This window comes from Vombatus ursinus, unplaced genomic scaffold, assembly GCF_900497805.2.
Source record: "Vombatus ursinus unplaced genomic scaffold, bare-nosed wombat genome assembly UNPS02009975.1, whole genome shotgun sequence".
NCBI classification, from domain to species: Eukaryota; Metazoa; Chordata; class Mammalia; order Diprotodontia; family Vombatidae; genus Vombatus; species Vombatus ursinus.
The window spans coordinates 5,111,608-5,127,302 of NW_020949753.1; the positions used below are offsets into that span (position 1 = coordinate 5,111,608).

General features: G+C 37.7%; 1 protein-coding gene across 9 annotated transcripts in view; it reads right to left on the reverse strand.

Moving 5' to 3' along the window:
• Positions 1–8,093: 8,093 nt before the first annotated feature.
• Positions 8,094–15,695, reverse strand: part of AFF1 (AF4/FMR2 family member 1) — a 175,967-nt gene continuing 168,365 nt past the window's right edge. For all 9 annotated transcript variants that reach the window (XM_027853355.1, XM_027853351.1, XM_027853353.1 and 6 more), the window contains 4 exons: positions 15,257–15,350; positions 15,083–15,126; positions 12,696–12,904; positions 8,094–11,447 (listed from right to left, as the gene is read on the reverse strand). In XM_027853355.1, the coding sequence (XP_027709156.1) occupies positions 11,326–11,447; positions 12,696–12,904; positions 15,083–15,126; positions 15,257–15,350 (469 nt within the window). In that variant the 3' untranslated portion in view covers positions 8,094–11,325. The remainder of the gene's footprint in view (positions 11,448–12,695; positions 12,905–15,082; positions 15,127–15,256; positions 15,351–15,695) is intronic.

A 15,695-nucleotide genomic window follows, 5' to 3' on the forward strand; every position in this document is an offset into this window, starting at 1 on the left:
GAATTAGTAGATCAAAGAACAAATCATAGAAATGATAATTTCATCAAAATGCTACAATGAAAAGCATACCAAGCTTGAGGATGTAGCCAAAGTAGTTCTTAGGGGAAACCTAGTTCTCCAACACTTTGATTGAAATATATATATAGATATATAGATATACATACATACATATACATCTGTGTGTGTATATACATATATACACACACCCCTCATAAAACATGTATCTATATATGTATATAGATGTGAATTGGTTATGCAGACCAGGTGCTAAGCAATAAGATGGCAGACTACATACTTTTTCCAATCCCCCAAAACATCAGAAAACAAATTATATGCCAAAGATGAAGCAACTTAAGCTCTCTCCATGATCTAGGACATCCAGAATCTAAAAGAAGGTTAAAAAAAAATAACTGGAACTCATATTGACCTTGAGTTCATTCAGCACCCCTTCCTCACCTCTCATGATAACACAGTGGGGCTACACCACCAGGCTTAAAACAAAACCCACCCCTATGGTCCCATCTCCTTTTTTCCAGGGCTATGGATACCCCCTTCCATCCACTGCAGGCTATGGAAGTTTGCTTAGGCCTCCACAGCCAACTTGGCCACAGCTAAGTAGCAAAAGGCTACTTGGGCCTGCAACCCAGAAGCACCAGTGCTGCAAAGTTTTGATCTGCCAGTGCAGGGGGAAACAAGCCCTGAACTGCTAATGCCAAATCAGAGAACTGAGGAACAGAGGGAATGGGACAGGTCACCAGGACAGGACACTGCATGTGGGGAGCTATACAACACTCCACAACACCTGAGGGAAAGAGCACAGCATCCAGCTGGAACCAATTCTGACCACCCAATCAGTTGGGGCAGAGACTAAATTACTCTGTATGAGAGGAGGCTGAGATGTTTTTGAGATCCAGTCCCTAAGGGAAACCATAATCAAAGGAGAGTCACAAAGTAAGGTGGGGAGGGGAGAGTTGTAGGGGAGAAGGGAAAGAGGGTGGAGGGAGGTCAAAAGTACCAAAGATTTCAGGGGGAAGAAAACTGAAAAGACCTTGAACACTAACAGTTAAATCATCGGAATAAAAACAGTAACAACAGAAGGCAATATCCTGCCAGGGGCTGGGCTGCAACTATTTCCACCCCTTGTCTACTATGTCTAGTCTTCTGCCTTAGGAAGAGAAGAAATACCATTCCATCAAGCCTGGTCTCCGATCAAAATTCTCCAGGACATTCCCCTTCCTTCCTCACTGAGTTCGGTATCAAGCTCAAAATTTTTCCTCTCCTCATCAATTTCTGCTGTCATAGGAGATATCAATATGGAAATAGATATATATTAGTATGCCAGCCTAACCTCACAGTTCCTCAACTTACTCATTAAATACAACCTACTTCTCTACCCAACTTAGCTACACAAAAAGATCATAAACTTGATTTTGCCATCACCCACAAGTATACACTCTGAAATTCCTTTTTATGATCATAATCTATTATTCCATTTCTTCCCCCTGAAACCCTATTCTTTATCCTCACTGTGACCTTCAACTTCTTAACACCTCAGTTCTTTCCCAGGTCATTCACTGCACTGACTACTCTCTCCTTTCCCCAGCTCAACCCCTTGGGGAACCAGTTCAACTATGCATTGTACTCTTCTCTTGAGTCCCTTGCCCTTTATCTTGTCATTGATCTGGCCCTGCCAAGCCTTAGCTTTAGATTTAAACCACCTGCTGCCTTCACTCCTACTCATATGCTACTGAACTAAACTAGAAAAATCACAAAACTCTGCTGATTTGGTAAACAACACGTTTATGTTGCATAATCCAAAATGGGCCATCACTGTGGCAAGGCAATCCATTCATACCTCTTTAATTAGCCCTACTCATCACAGCAGCTCTTCCAAATGTTTCCATTACTCCTCAAAGGCTGGCTTCCAATCTCATCATTCAACTAAAATTTCTCTCTCCAAAGTTGCCAATGAACTCTCAATTGCTAAATTTAACAGCCCTTTCTCAATCCTTATCTTCCCAACAGCTCTTCAGCCTTTGACACTCAATCACCCTCTCTTCCTGGATACTCTCTTCTCCAGATTTCCATGACACTACCCTATCCCAAGTTTCCTCCTCCCTGGATGACTGCTATTTCTTAGTCTACTTTGCTGGATCTTATCTCAGTCATGCTCACTAATGACAGATGGCTCCTGATTCTTTCCTGGGCCCTCTAATCCTCTCGCTTTATACAATTTCACTTGGTGATTTCTTCAGGTCCCATAGAACCAATTATCCCTATGCTTAACTTCTAGACTTGCATTTCCAACTGCCTATTGGGCATTTCTTTTTATCATCATCATCATCATTATCCTCATTTTATTTTTTTAAACTTTATTTGTTCTTAGTTTTCAACATTTACTTCTAGATTTTGAGTTCTAAATTTTCTACTCCTCCTTTCCCTCCCCCCTCCCCAAAATGGTATGCAATCTGTTATAGGCTATACATGTACAATCATATTAAACATATTTCCACATTTGTCATATTGTAAAGAAGAATTAGAACCAAAGGGAAAAACCATGAGAAAAAAGAAAAACAAAAAGAGAAAATAGTATGCTTCAATCTACACTCATATTCCACAGTTCTGTAAGATGACAGAGATCACCTTACCCTCATTGCTAGCCTTCAGCTTGGCTCAAATACATCACCCATCACCCTCTATCCTTCTTTCTTACCCCCTCCCATGTACTTTCTCATTCTGTAATGCAGTCCCACAAAACAAACAAACAAAAAAAAAAAAAACCACCACACCATTAATTCACTTGTAGGCATTGTCAAGAGGTTGTGTCCACAATGCTCCATGCTGCCTCTCCACCATTACCTCCACCAGACTTCTGACCTTACCCATCTCCTTGTTTACATTTAGAAAGAAGTCTCTTGTCCCTCTCTCCAGTCTGTTGCTTTTGCTGTTGGCTGCTGCATGAGCCCATCTTTCTTGCATTTTTGTTGTCTGGAGTGTCCAAGAAACAATCTCTTCAGGTATGGTTTTCTAAGAGCGTTTTGAATGGAGCCTTTTTAATAACTGAATGTCAATATTTCTTTTCCATTCATGGTGAAACTCAGATTTGCAGGGTAGACAGTGGGCTGCGTCCCAAGCTCTTTTGCTCTTCAGAAGCATTCCACTACTTTGTATTTGAAGGTCTTTCTCCTGGTTGCTTGCAGTTTATTGTTTCTGAACTGAATCACAAAATTCAACCGCTGTGTGTTAACAACATTGGATTTTTTTATTCTGTTTATTTTGTGGAGCCGATCTATTCATTCTTTCAATTAGTATTTCATTTTATACTTTCAGAAGTTCTCAGCAGTTTTCCCTGTATTATTTTTTGCATTACGATGTTGAGATTTTTTTGACTTGTCATATTCTGGGAGACCGATAACTCTTAGGTTGTACACATCCTGTCTTTGAGATCAATATTTTGCTCAAATAGGAAGCATCTTTTCTTTTAATGTTATTGGGTTTTTTGTTTGTTTGTTTGACCTCTCTGCTAATTGTCCTCTCTTTAGTATATTTGAGGTACCTATCAACTGTCTTCTCTTTGTTTCTTTGTGGAGCTTGGCATTGAACATTCAAGTTTTTCTATTGTACCAATTGTTTCTGCTGTGTAGGCCATAAAATCTGCTGTCACGATTCTCATTTCTCTTTTAAACCACTCAGGAACTGTGTGTTCCAAGTTCTTGAATTCTATAGGCTCCTCTATCTCATCACCTTTCTCATCATTTTTCTTTGTCTTGAAGCATTTATTCCCAGATGCCTGAACTCATTTACTGGACCTGGAGGCCACATTTCCTTCTGTGGTTAATGTTTTCACCGTTGATTTATCTGCTTATATTCAAGTTCTTTGTGTTTTCTTCCTCCTGAGATCTTTGGTAATTTCAGTCTCTCCATTCCACTTCCCCACCTCCTAATTTTTCCCTGCTGCTCACTTTCTGCCCTAGTCTGATGGTGGTTTCCTTCGGGGCTGCATCCCAAAGCAATTCAGCCTCCTTCCCCAGTGGACCATTCATGGTTCACTAGCCTAGATCTCTGTCCCAAGTGACTTTTTTTTTCTTTTTTTGGAGGAGAGGGGACATAAAACTGGCCCTAACTGGATGATGAACTCTTTCCCTGAAGCTTAGTGTAGCACATGCCCCCCAACCCTGCCCCACTCCAGGCACAAGGTTCCATCCCACTACCATGCTAGTGCTTTAGCAACCTGAGATTACTTCTGTCATTTGGAGTTTGAATTTCTGAAATTCTAGTGGGGGAAATGGTCATGGTGTGGGGTTGTGCTCTATTTCAAGCCCTGACATGTGTCCCTTCCCTCTGAGCTTCAAAAAATGGTGCTGGCTATTGAGGCTTCAGCAAATTTCTGCAGTTTGGAACTTGAATCTCTACAACACTTAGAAAGAGGAAGAGGGAACTGGAATTCTAAGGTTGTTTTGTTGCAAACCTGTGGGTTGGGTCAGCTAGTGAAGCCTTGCTTCTAGGAGTGTATTGGGCTGTGGGTAAAGGGATTTTCATTGATCTCAACATAGGCATTAATTCATGGAATTTACCTTCTTTTGGGTTCCTGGTGTCTTAGATGATGGAGATGCTCAAGTTGCTTTATCTGTGGCACATGATTTCTGTTCTGGAGAAATTTATGAGGTCATGAGGATCAGAGAAAACACCCAGTATTCCATCTTGATGATCACATGACCCCCCCATATTAATTTTCTATTTTTGCTTCATAATGGCTTTTCATGACATTTCCATTGTTGTGCTCATTGAACATGTAGTTTTCCTGGCTCTGCTTACTTCACTTTGCATCAGTTCATGTAAATCTTTTTATGCTTTTTGTTCTCATGTCCATTGCTACTTACAGCACAGTAATATTCAGTTATATTGATGTAATAAAATTTAGCCATGCTGTAATCAATGGTAAGTTCTTTGGTACCACAAAAATGGCAGCTATCAATATTTTAGAATATATGAGGCCTATCTTTTTGTCAGTAACCTCCACCATGAGGCAAATGTCTAGTGATGGAATTTCCAGGTCAAAGGGTATGCATGATTCCAATTGCTTTGTACTAATTTACAGCTCCACCATCAATGCATTAGTGTTCCCATCTTTCTGCCACCTCTCTGACATTGACTATTGCAATTTTTTGTCATCTTTGTCCACAGGTTGGGTGTGAGGTGAAAGTGGTTTTGACATATATTTCTCTTATCAGTGACTTAAAGGATTCTTCCACATGGTTGTTAAGTTGCTATACATCTTTTTTTTTTTTAAAGGCAATTGGGGTGACTTGCCCAGAATCACACAGCTAGTAAGTGTCAAGTGTTTGGTCTGAGGCCGGATTTGAATTCAGGTCCTCCTGACTTTAGGGCCGGTGCTCCATCCACTGTGCCACCTAGCTGCCCCTGCTATACATCTTTTTTAAAATTTTATTTTTAGTTTTAAAAAATTTTTTAAATTTTATTTTTAGTTTGTGGAATGTTGCTATACATCTTTGACATTAGGCCCTAGACAAAATATGTCAGTGGAGTATTGTCAGTCCACGCTTTAAGTTCCATATACAAATAACTTCTCAGTTATAGCACATTTCAAAAACAAATATTTCATTTTAAGTTGCTTTGATACACAAACAATCCTTTCGTTCTCCCCTCCCACCCCCACCCCTACAATTTCCACTGTTCAAACAAACATTTGAATGATATGCCACTCTGAACTGGTCCTCAAATAATGCATAATAGTCAACTTCTGGGATCATACCTGAAGTCAAATTTAGCTTGGTAAAACTAACTTACTTGCCCGAGAGCTGCAAGCTCTAAGGGTCCATTCAATCTCCAAATCATGATGAATCACTGCAGTTGGACTCTGAAGAAGAGATAATAAAATACTATACATGAAAAATACTATACATTCCTTCAGCCAAAGGAATATAAAGAAATAACACTACATGGACCAAAATATAATATTTTTTTCTAAATATTTTATTTTATAACAATCCTCTTGTAAAAAGAAAAGAATTTAAAAATAACAAGTAAATTCAAAAATTTTGAAAACTGCAATTATGAGCAAAAGATCTATGGCATGCCATCTTCGGAATTATCTCCCACAAACTTTTTCTTCCATAAAAGAAAAACTAAAATGTCCTCACAGTTCTGGTATGTCTTTTCAGGACAATATATGGCAGCTAAATCATATGAACAGAAGTTCTAGAAGGCAGTCTCATCACTAAAGAAAATAAAGTACATTTATTTCTGTTAATCATTTTTTTTGCACATCTTCCCCTTGAAATGACTACATAAATACAAAGTCTACATATAAAATCAGTACTGCTGAATAGATTGCTGACACTTTGACAATAAAGATGAAATGAAAATTTATATTATTTCAAGAGAGACCAGTGATTCCCCATTCATCAAATGGAAATTTATTTATTTAAAAATAAACCTCTTCAGATTATAATACCAAGATTTGATTTATTGCTAAGGTTACCAAAAAAAGGCGCAAAAACATATAGGATATAATGATAATAAATAAACAGGCAAACTTGCTTCAAAATACCCAAAACATGATCACATTCAAAAATTCTAAAAAATAAAGATAAAAAAATATGGATAGTAGGTACTTAATTTGAGGGGGATGTGCAGTAATTTTTTTTTTTAAATTAATACATCTTGATGGCCTGGACAATTGGCAAAGTTAATACTGCCTGTGTTAATCACTTAAAAGCTAACTTTTAAGCAAAATAAATTTCATTTCTTTAGGTCAGCCACCATCTGGCCTCATAATAAAAGGCCTGGGTCTAATGAATGTGGCTTTAGTTGTTTGCAGTCTTACTTCCCTGTATAGACATTTCTCAATATAACTAATTTCCTGTTGACAGCTCATGATAGGGCAAGAGTTCCCTATGGAGACCAAAGAGAATACAGAAACCACCCATATTGCAAGAATACATTTTTAGAAAAGTGATAGGCAGTGCCTGTCATTTAGTTACAAAGAGGAACTAAAGATATTGCCAGTGTACAAAACTAATCGATAAATAAACCAAAGAGAAAGTACTCCCAACACTGGGCTATGTATTTATGGTTTAGTGACCCAAGATACCATGTGAAGCTTTTGGAGATGAACCAATGAATTTCCCAATCCCATTCCACCCACCTCACCCCTCCAAAAACAAACTAAAAAACACAGTTGGGATCGACGAGGAGCCCTCTACTTCCACTTAATTACAATAATGGGAAGAGTAAAAGGAGGTAGTACATTAAAGAGAAGGGGGAAAAATTACCTGGAGGAAAAAGTACTTCCACTGAGAAAGAGCCTTCTACCACAATCTAAATTATAGTATAATTATTTTCAGATGATTTTATTTCCCAATGAGAAAATTAATGATTAAAAAAAGGAAACACCCATTTTTGCAAGGCTCTAAGTACTGCTAATCTCAAGTGGAAGAAGTATGGTAGATAATAAGGTGAGCTTTGCCAATGGGGCCGTGTAGTGTCTGGAACAAGGAACAGTGAAGAGGAGAAAGAAGGGGGAAAAGTGAAAGCACAACATTAAGCTTTCTACTTATTCTTCTTAACCTAAGATTTCAACTCATCATATTTATCATCACCTAGAGCTACAGAAATATGGGACTTACAGGAGAGAAAGGTCCAAAACAAACTCTAAATAAATAATATACTATTTTAAAATTAAGTTTGGTCAATAAAGGCTCAATAAATATGTCCACTGAGTGGGGAAAATTCTCAGAAAGAAAAACACAAACACAGAAACAAAAACAAACCCTTATCAGGAAAACCCTTCATTATAAAAATCAGGCCAATTTCATTGGACCCACTTTTTTCCTGACACATAGCCTTAGCTGTCAAAGACCTAACCTTTCTTTACCCTTTAGGGGTGGGGAAAAGAGAAATAATCTGATTCATTCTTTTAAAAGCTTACATTTAATCATAATACTAAACCTGTATTGGTGAATAGGAAATCTAAATACAATTGCGAAATACCCTAGAGCAGTGGTGTCACACTCAGAGAAACATCCCTGCTGGTCACCTATTGACCTAGAAAATCACAAATGAAGATTATCTATGTTGAATTAAATTTTTATTTATTTTTGGTAAACTTCTCAATTACATTTTAATTAGGTTCAAGCTGTGAGTTTGACATTTTTGCCCTAGAGGATCTGGGTGAGTGGTGTTAAGATAGTGTTCCCATGTCTATGAGAAAAACTGATTATACATTGGAAATTCCGAAGATTGGTAAAATTAAAGTCCTTCTACTCCTAAAATCAGACATTTTCAGGTTGAATGTTAAGGGAAAAAGGCAAACAAACAACCCAATGATTGCCAAAAGCTATTTGAATGCTAATTACTCAGTTCCCTTTGCTGTGTGCCCTCTCTCCTGCCTGTTTCCAATACACACACACACACACACACACACACACACACACACACTCTTTCCACCTCAGATTATCATCTTTTCAATAGAACTGGGTATATGCTTTATAAAGTGGGTTTTATTGTTAAATAAATCATTGTTAAAATATCAAACTCATTCACATTTTAAATTATCTCCAGAAGGGCAGAAAAACTAAAGGCTCCTTTTCTAAGTAAAATATTCCTCCTCTTCCTACAAAAAGAAAAACAAAAAATAAAGATATTCCAGCAAAACTATAGTACCAAAGGAAAGATTTTATACTGTTGTTTCTTTTTTCTCTTGGAAAACTCTTAAATAAGTCTATCTCACCGTCAAGTGTGTGCTGCTTGCTTCTTATGTGTATGAGAATTTCACATAATTGAAAGTTTTACTTGTATAAACTAGTCTTTTTAATTGTCTGCTTAAGTATAAATTTTGCCTTCAGGATTTGAAGCATGCAATGAAAAAAGTGCATCTGATTTTTAAAATATCCTTTAAATTCCTATATACAACTGTAACAACAAAAGACTTTGTGAATATTAATTAACAGGATTCAGCAGCCACTACATTTTATATAATACATAAAAAGGGATCCACAAGTAATTCTCTCATAGGTGCAGTGTGTGTTGCAATAAGAACCTGAATCATACAATTCTCACAACTGTGCACATAGAACTATGCAAATTGATCAACCTTCCAAAAAACCACTGAATTTTCAAAATAAAACACCCCCCTCCCCCCAAAAAGTGCAAGGCCACTGAAGAAGAAAGCAGCTCTTTCACCACCTGTGAAGTAGTCTAAAATGGACTTTAGCTCACAAAAGCTCACACACCCTGACCCCGACGTGCATAGATCAGAACCTGTTATAAAGAACAGAACTCAACGCCCTCAAGCTGTATTTTTCTCCTCTACTTCCTGGATAGAGGGTAGATGCGGCTAACTGATCCCATTTGGCCAGCAAGATGCACTGCTGTTCCTCAGTCGACCCCCAAAATGGGGAATACATAGAATGCTATAAACCTCCAACCTGACAAACAGTTATTGCTTATTTAGCAATAGTCTTAATATTACATTTTAAAAAGGGTCATGGCTTGGCCTCAGAACTGATGCTGGGATAGTCTGACATGCTGTTCTGGTCTTTCCTCTGGACCTTCTGTTCTGTGAACTTTAACCAAAGAAAATATGAGAAAGAACAGAATAAGGGCAGTTTGAAGGGATTTATATTCACATACCAAAATTTGCCCTTTCTTTTTTATGATATTTGCAGCCTATACAACCCATTATCCAGGAAGTTTCTACTATCAGCTGGCAATTTTGGGGCTCATTAATTTAACTTCAAATAAATCAAGTATTAAATTTCAAATATTCATGTAGGATGTATGGGATGAGTCCAGGGCAAGTATGGGAGGGAAAATGTTTCTATTTGAAACAGAACAACAAGGAGAATTGGCTTTTAAATACATCATAGTCAAAATGGTGTTTCAATTCTCTGATTCACAGTAGCATGTGGAAAATTCAGTTTTGGAGCAACAGATATGTCTCCTCAGCAACATAAGGCCTTTGCCCAAGTCCTTCCATTTGGAAGTTTTAGAAATTAACAAATGTGTATCATTAGGGCAAGGAATTTAGGAGGAAAGGCATTATTTTATGTTCATGTAATCAAGTCTGGTTGACTCAAGAGTTATGGAGCCAAGATATGGTGGAAAATTTGTTAACAAGCAAGAATCATCACCCCAGTACTTTTATATTCTCTTGGGAAAGAAAAGGACTTGCCCCCCCACCCCAGCAACTTGAAATTAATTTCCTCCAGAATTACAGATCATTAGGATCTAATCTTGAAAATAAAATAAAATTACCTGTGACCAAAACAAAACAATGCCCCTATAATTCAAAAATAGATTTCATTTTTCTTTGACAGAGTTTTGAGTTTCTGGGCATCTTAACAGTTTAATCCCTCATATTTTACCTCTAGTTGAAAAAAATAACAAAAACCCATAAGCTACCAAGCTTGGCAGAAATAAAGGCTGGTTCCCTTTTCACTAAGACAGGAAATGCAGAATACAGTTACTCTGATAAGCAATGGAGATATCAAGATGTGCCTCCATAAACTCTTGTTTCTATTCTTTTCTACAGCTCCTAACTCAGAATAAATAACTCTTTCTAAGGCTTTCCCGAAGTAATAGAGAAACCAAAGCAGTAATGTTTAAGAAGATAACTTGCAGTACAGAAGACCTTATCTCAACGTGTGTGAACTCCTAAAATACTCAATTTCATCAAAGCCTTAATTCACAGGGTAGACAGTGTGAAACCCTAGAATCCTTCACAACTTACATTTCAATGTATGGCAGTTGGAACAAATACCCCCCACTCCTCTTCAAAATTAAAGAAATAAATAAAATTTAAAAATAAAGAATGGGACATACAACATCCCAAATACTATTCCAAAAATCATTGTTTAAAAAAAAATCATGGAAAGAATTCTTTGTGTTACTAGTAGGAATGGGTTGTGGAAGATTTTGAGATGAGGTGTGTCTACTTTCAAAGCTGGAATTGCTTCTTCTCAGCCTCATTTTCAAATTATAATTTTTATCTTGCTTGTTATAAAGCCAGAGAAATGTTTACAGACCATTGAGACACAACCAGCTTAAGGCTAGACATTGCACTTTTGTCTTTCAAGAAAGAAAATCACCAACTCTGCAGCTCCTTCGTCTTTTCTCTTATAGACTCACACGGCCCTGCCCAAAGGATGTGGGCACAGTTTCAGGATTTGGAAGTGGGGCCAGATTCCCTGCTATCATACTGTAGTTCATTCCATCTTGAGTTGGGGGTCCCAATGAAGCTGAGAGCCACTCTTTCTGAGGTTTCCAAAGTGTGACAAGGCATTGAGCCACTCCGGCCGCTGGTTAGAGTGTTTTTGCCACCTGCCGCAGCTGCTGTAAGGCCTGTCTGGTGTAGAGAACCAGCTCAACCAGACTGCTGTTCAAGGCCAAGGCGCAGACACTTGCACTGAGCTCTGTAAAGAATTCTAGAAAGAGGGGAAGAAAACAAGGAAAAGGAGAAATGAAGGGTCCAGCAATATTATGTGAAAGATACAGGAATCTAGGGGCAGCCAGATGGCGCAGTGGATAAAGCACCCGCCCTGGAGTCATTAGGACCTGAGTTCAAATCCGACCTCAGACACATAACACTTATTAGCTGGTGACCCTGGCCAAGTCACTTAACCCCATTGCCTAGCCTTGCCCCCCGCAAAAAAAGTTAAAGGAATCCTAAAGCATTACCACTGAGCTACTCAGGAATGTACATGAACATTAACATAGAACAGACTTTGAAAGATTAACATGACTCCAGCTACCTCCTGGTATGTGAACAGGCTATCCATAGCCCACAAACTGGATTTAATCCTAGGCTGTGCTAAGGAAACCTTTGTTTCAAAGTTCTAAATCATGATCCTCACCATACTGATGGTTTCTACTCATCTTAAAAAAAATACAAATACAGAATAAAAACAAATTCATATACATAATTTAATAAGAATGAAATGAACTGCAAATGAATGAAAGGTGACAAAAACTATCAAAAAGACATCAACAGGGTCTGTGATTTGGTATATTTTCCCTCCTTCTCCCCCAAAGTCCCAGAGTGGTAACTAACCCTAATACACTCCGCCTATCACCTTTCCCCCGCCTCACCTGTGGACATATATTACAAGCCCATTATTTGGATTCAGCAGGCATAACAAAAGCCAGTAACTTTTCAACTTTTCTGCCCCCCCCCCCCTTTTTTTTGGAATGAGGCAGTCGGGGTCAAGTGACTTGCCCAGGGTCACACAGCTAGTAAGTGTCAAGCGTCTGAGGCCAGATTTGAACTCAGGTCCTCCTGACTCCAAGGCCGGAGCTCTATCCACTGTGCCACCTAGCTGCCCAGTAACTTTTCATCTTGGCCTCACCCTTGCTTTATCAATCTGATAAAGAAAATACAAGGTAAGTAAGAAAAGGCTCTCATTTTGGCCTTTTGTGAAGGGGCAGGCTATTCTAGTGTGTTCTCATTTTGCTGTGTAAGGCCTGGTCACAGAAATGAAGATGCCCTTTAAACAACTCAACCAGGACAAAGAAGGGAGAACAAAAGAAATTCAGTGGTCTGATTAAATCTAAGGGGTAAACATCTACATTGTCCCTATTTTAACATGCTCCTCCTCCCTATTTTGTGAAGCAAAACATTAACACACACACACACACACACACACACACATTCTCTCTCTCCCTCTCCCTCTCACCTGTATTCTTCCTTGCGAGTGCATCAGCTTGTTCCCAAAGATCATATGCATTAAGGATATGGGAAGTGATAGTGACGTAGGAAGAGGTCATATTTTGGATCACAACAGGGGTGCTGACAGTTGCGCTGATGCCACTTGACCCTGGCTGGAAAACTCCAGAGCTTGCAGGAGAAGGCATGGGGGACAGAGGTGATGGTGTGCTTATATTTCTGGCAGAAAAGAAAGAGAAATTTGTTACATATTTGAATGATCAGTGTATAAAGCCTTAGTAATATATATGTGTGTGTATATATATATATATATATACACACACACATATATACGCACACACACACATATATATATATACACATATACACATGCACACAACACATACACACATATGTATTTATATATCTTATTTTGTTATCTATTATATATTAAAAAATAATAAAGCTGTCTCTGTTCTGAGGGGGGGAAAAACCCCTCTTACCTCCAAAACAACAAAAAAGATTATTTTCTTCCCTACAAAGAAGTAAGCTTCTGGAGGGAAGTGGATGTGAAGAAACATAGTGTGCAGCGGTATTTTGCACGACAATGGACATCTACCTATCCAAATGGATGAGGTCTTGGGATGCAACATGGCTCAGTAGGTAGGAAGTCAGCCTCACAGTCAGAGAGGCAGGGTTTCAGGTTCAACCTCTGACGCTGTACGACTGCTTGTGTGACAAACAAGTCACTTCACCAAATCAGCGCCACAGACACCTCTCCAAGGCAGAGGTACAGAGCAGCTGTGGATCTGCAATTTTGAGTTCACAGATAGAACTACAGGACTAAACCCTGCAAAAGTCTGTCCCTGGCTTTAGACTCAGTACCACTTTCTCCTAGGGCTTAAAAAAAAAAATCAGCTTCGCAAATGTAAGACAGAACAGGCTACCCAGGGAGTGGCGAGCTCCTTTATATTGGAGATCTTCCTTGTCAGATATGTTGTAGAGATTTCTGGAAGGTCCACCTAATGGGGGACTAAGGTAGCTGCTGATGGCACTTCGAGCTTTGTTATTATGAGATCATTACCATCTTGGAACCTGGATGTCTCTCTAGACCACAAGATTCTCAAGAAGACTTTCAAGTAATTCATCTATTTTACTAGCAATCAGGGACAACGCTCCATAGTAGTGGGATTGGCCAAAAATGTTCAGAGCTGACCAGTTACTTCATGAATATGCTTTATGATTCTGTCTTATTTTCTAATTGAAGATAGGCTGTATATAATTTCTTGGTATGAATCTGAAATAAAACATTTTTATAGTAATTTTAAAGTAGTAAAGCTGTCAAATGTTCAGAAGCAGAAAATGATTACATAATATGCCAAAGTAAAAAAACAACCAGGAAATCCATTTTGGTCTCATAAAATTAAGTTCAATATTTCTACGGACTTAAATGTAGGAAAATTCCCTTCCTTTCTGGATCAGTAGTTTCATTCTTAGGACAAACTGTGGTGGAAACAGGAAAAATTATTGTTAAAAAGGTAAAGGTAGAGCTGGGAATCAGAACTAGGGTGTTGTCACAAATCAGTCCCTAATGAGCAGCTAGGGACCATGGGTAAGACACTTAACCTTTGAGTTAAAATTTCTTCATCAGAAATATAAAATGATAGGAATTAACTATCTACATATATATTTGTGTGTGCATGTATGTATAAAGACAGGTGTATATATATATATATATATATATGTACATACACACACACACATATATATGCACACACACAGATACAGATTATATATGATATATAATCTATATTAATGATAGGTATAGATTATATGCAGATATAATCTATATTATAATCTAACATACATCTATATTAATATATAGATTAACCTACATGTACATTATATAATATACATATGGATTATGTATCTGATATGTATGTAATATGTAATTATATGTGTACACAATCCATATCAATCATCCATCTATTTCTTTGATTCCTTCTAACTCAGGAAGAATGCATTACATAGCATTTTAATTCTTCCTGATCATCTTATAAGAAAATACAAATTTAAGGGGCAGCTAGGTGGCTCAGTGGATAGAGCATGGGCCCTGAAGTCAGGAGGACCTGAGTTCAAATCCGGCCTCAGACCAACCACTTGACACATACTAGCTGTGTCACCTTGGGTAAGTCACTTAACCCCAATTGCCTCAAAAAAAAAAAGTAGAAATTTACTAAAAAAGAAAACAATGACAAAACAAAGTTCAAGGGACAGACAAGTATGAACAGAATCTAATGATTTTTTAATTAAAAAAAAAGTAGAGGCTAAATGCCTACACGCACGTGTATAAAATGTGAGAATAAGTAATAAATGTAAAGATCAATTTGAGAGATTTCAATGGGACCTGCAAATTACCTTGAGGCACCTGAAGAAGCTGGCTGCGCCATTCTGAATGAACTCTGCAATAAAGAAGGGGAAGTTAAATTTACGATTGCCAAGCATGATCACCAAATTCTATTAAATTTAGATTTCCAAGTATTGGGGGAAATGTCAAAAAGAGCGGGATAAAGACAGTAAGCTGTGATATACCTTAAAATGTTCATTAAGGGTCCGAGAATACTTTATTGCGGCGTCTTTCTTACAACGAAACATTGCCATGTAAAGAATGGACTGACAACGCATGCTATGTATAAAAAGAGAACACAGATGAGCTGACTAATGCAATTTAAAAATAGATCAAGGCTACAGAATGCAAGCTCAAGACACATGGCCACTTACAGAACAATATAACATTATGTATGTATAACTTTTTTGGTAAAGAAAATACTATAGAGGAAACATAACTTAGGGAAGAAAATTTATGTGCATGTATTGTGTCTGCTAGGGATATCACAAAAAGAAAATTTATTGTAAGAAATAGCTAATATTTAAATATATATCTAATGAGATTTATATAAATATAAAAGAAATACTTATTAAATGCATTACATACTATTTAAAACAAAGTATAAACCATTTGGCTAACAGT